The following is a 2,500-nucleotide window of genomic DNA, read 5'->3' on the forward strand; positions in this document are numbered from 1 at the left end:
AACTCAACTTCATCTTTTCTATGGAGATGATGACGTTGTCATGACGTATCAACACGTGATTGGGGGGATTAACTTGTCCTCTCCGCACACGTGCAGGATTAAAGACTGGCGTGGAGGTGAATTAAAAATTAATCCTGAACGCTGCCACTGCGCATACGCATTAGAGATCTGGCTTAAACTTTAATACTGGATTAACTTTTATGGTGCGTACAGAAGACGCCCCTAATCCCCTAATCCCAATCGCACAGGATGGATTCGGGTGAGGCTGTGGCCAAAGGTGACGAATCCCACGTCGAGAGCGTTGTGGCCTGTCCATCGGTCCTTCGCCAGTTAAGTGGACAGTTACGTGCTCCTGCAAGGTAAGTGGTTTCGTGTGTTTGTTGTGTCGTTGAGTTGTTTGTGGGTCAGTGATTGATAATTGTTTGATTTTGGAGCTTTGTATTTGATTCGTTTCTCTATCTTTCTGTCTTTCTTCTCTCTCTCTCTCTCTCTCTCTCTCTCTCTCTCTCTCTCTCTCTCTCTCTCTCTCTCTCTCTCTCTCTCTCTCTCTCTCTCCTCTCTCTCCATTCTCTCTCTCTCCATTCTCTCTCTCTCCTCCTCTCTCATCCTTCATCATCACACACACACACACACACACAACACAACACACACACACACACACACAAAAACACACAAAACACACACACACACACACACACACACACACACACACACACACACACACACACACACACACACGAAGTTATTCGTTTCTAGGTTTTGGATGAGTGCGTTATCTCACTCAAGCTGCAGATTCTCTTGCTGCCGTCGCTTAGTTATCCCAAAAAAAGAAAGAAAAAAAAAATACCATTGCTTTCAAATACCTTTCATTATCAAGCTAAACAACCCCATTATTATCATTCCCCTTACCCTCAGAGGCGTGCGTGGGGGCGGGCGCGCCCTGCCATCCCTAGCGACCATCAGGAGCCGTCTAGTGTCACGCCCCTACTGGCGCCGGTGCCTCTGCTCTTCCACCGAAGTGCCAACCATAAGCGAGAGGGAACTGGCATCTCTTTTGGCCCTCACGCCGGCGCACCGATTCATAGTCCTGGTTGTCACAAATACCAACGCTGACAGGTTGTTGAATCTTGCCTTATCGGGTTCGTTTTGCCAGCATGTCATGTGGTGTCATGATCAGCTGCTGTCGGTTTCTACGTCTGTTTTGTTGTCCTTTATTAAGATGACTCATTTTGCTGTTATGTCATGCTGTCACTGGAGTAGTAATGATGATGATATTAATGATGATATTAGTAATTATAATGATAATCATATCGATGATGATGATAATAATATAGTAATGATTATAATAATGATAATAATGAGAGAGAGAGAGAGAGAGAGAGAGAGAGAGAGAGAGAGAGAGAGAGAGAGAGAGAGAGAGAGAGAGAGAGAGAGAGAGAGAGAGAGAGAGAGAGAATAAAAAAGAGGGGCAAGTGAAGAAGCTCATGTTCAAAAATTCCTTTTTTTTTCAGTCTTGGTTCCGTTGTGGTTGGCGGCGAGTCCTTAGTGCAGGCCGTCTACGCCACCCAGAACGTGGCAGGTCTTCGGCCATGCCTACAGAGCCCTAGTGAACCGTCCCTCTCCTTCATCAAGTACGACCTTGCCAGACCCAGGGGCAGGCGGAGAGACAAGAAGGTTTCCCCAACACAAAGCCTTCTCAACGCGGGTCACCTCAAAATCGGCATGGTCTTGGTGAGTGTGACTTTCTGAGGCCTATGGTACTGGTAGCAGGTGAGTTGTTGTTTGAGAACGTATGATTTATGGTACTGGAAGGACTCATTCATTTATTCATCTTATCTCTCATGCATCTATTTATTTACTATCTATGGATTTCTTATCCGAAACCCACTCTCTTTCAGATCTATCAGAAGACCCGGATGCTCTACTCTGGCTTCCCCCTTGCAAGCTACGGCTGCAGGATGCAAGACTTTCTGGGTTTCATATCCAAGCACACGCAGTATAACTTCAAATTAAGAGCAGGTTTTCCAGATGCTCTTCTCTCCGCTCCCGCTGGGCATACCGACCTCTCTGCAGCCGCCTCTTAGCACAAGGAAGATGAAGACCCATGCTAATGATTACTATTATTTTGTATGACTTCCTTATTTTCATTATCTTTGTTTTTTCCTTTTTTTAAGAACCCTTTGGTAATCCCTCGGCCCTTACTTTCATTATCTTTGTCTCTCCTTTTGAAAACCCTTTGATAATTCTCCTTATACGTGTAATTTCCTTGCTAACAGCTCTTACTTCTCCCTTTGTTACGCAGCCCAACTCTTTCAGATTTACATATTATTTCGTTGTATCCTGTGCGTACTAGTTAAATTTGCGTTTAATCGTTTCCATGCGCTCCGTCAACCAAAGATTTATTTGCTGTAGAAGCAGCTGCTATGAATTTAATCTCTAGATATAACTTATCATTAACTATATCAGTCCTGTTATGCATGTGTCGTACAAGTCGCTATTT

At 44.5% G+C, this 2,500-nt stretch overlaps 1 protein-coding gene and 1 long non-coding RNA gene across 2 annotated transcripts in view; one reads left to right on the plus strand and one right to left on the minus strand.

Moving 5' to 3' along the window:
• LOC119579450 overlaps positions 1-2,500 on the minus strand; it is a 63,186-nt gene that overhangs the window by 51,470 nt on the left and 9,216 nt on the right. The gene's annotated exons all lie outside the window — the stretch shown is intronic.
• Positions 1-2,500, plus strand: part of LOC119579447 — a 5,309-nt gene that overhangs the window by 2,626 nt on the left and 183 nt on the right. The window contains exons 2-5 of the mRNA XM_037927256.1: positions 249-359; positions 916-1,116; positions 1,512-1,731; positions 1,899-2,500. The exon at positions 1,899-2,500 is cut by the window's right edge and continues 183 nt beyond it. Of these exons, the coding sequence (XP_037783184.1) occupies positions 249-359; positions 916-1,116; positions 1,512-1,731; positions 1,899-2,084 (718 nt within the window). The 3' untranslated portion in view covers positions 2,085-2,500. The remainder of the gene's footprint in view (positions 1-248; positions 360-915; positions 1,117-1,511; positions 1,732-1,898) is intronic.

Source organism: Penaeus monodon, chromosome 12 (assembly GCF_015228065.2).
Source record: "Penaeus monodon isolate SGIC_2016 chromosome 12, NSTDA_Pmon_1, whole genome shotgun sequence".
Lineage (NCBI taxonomy): Eukaryota > Metazoa > Arthropoda > Malacostraca > Decapoda > Penaeidae > Penaeus > Penaeus monodon.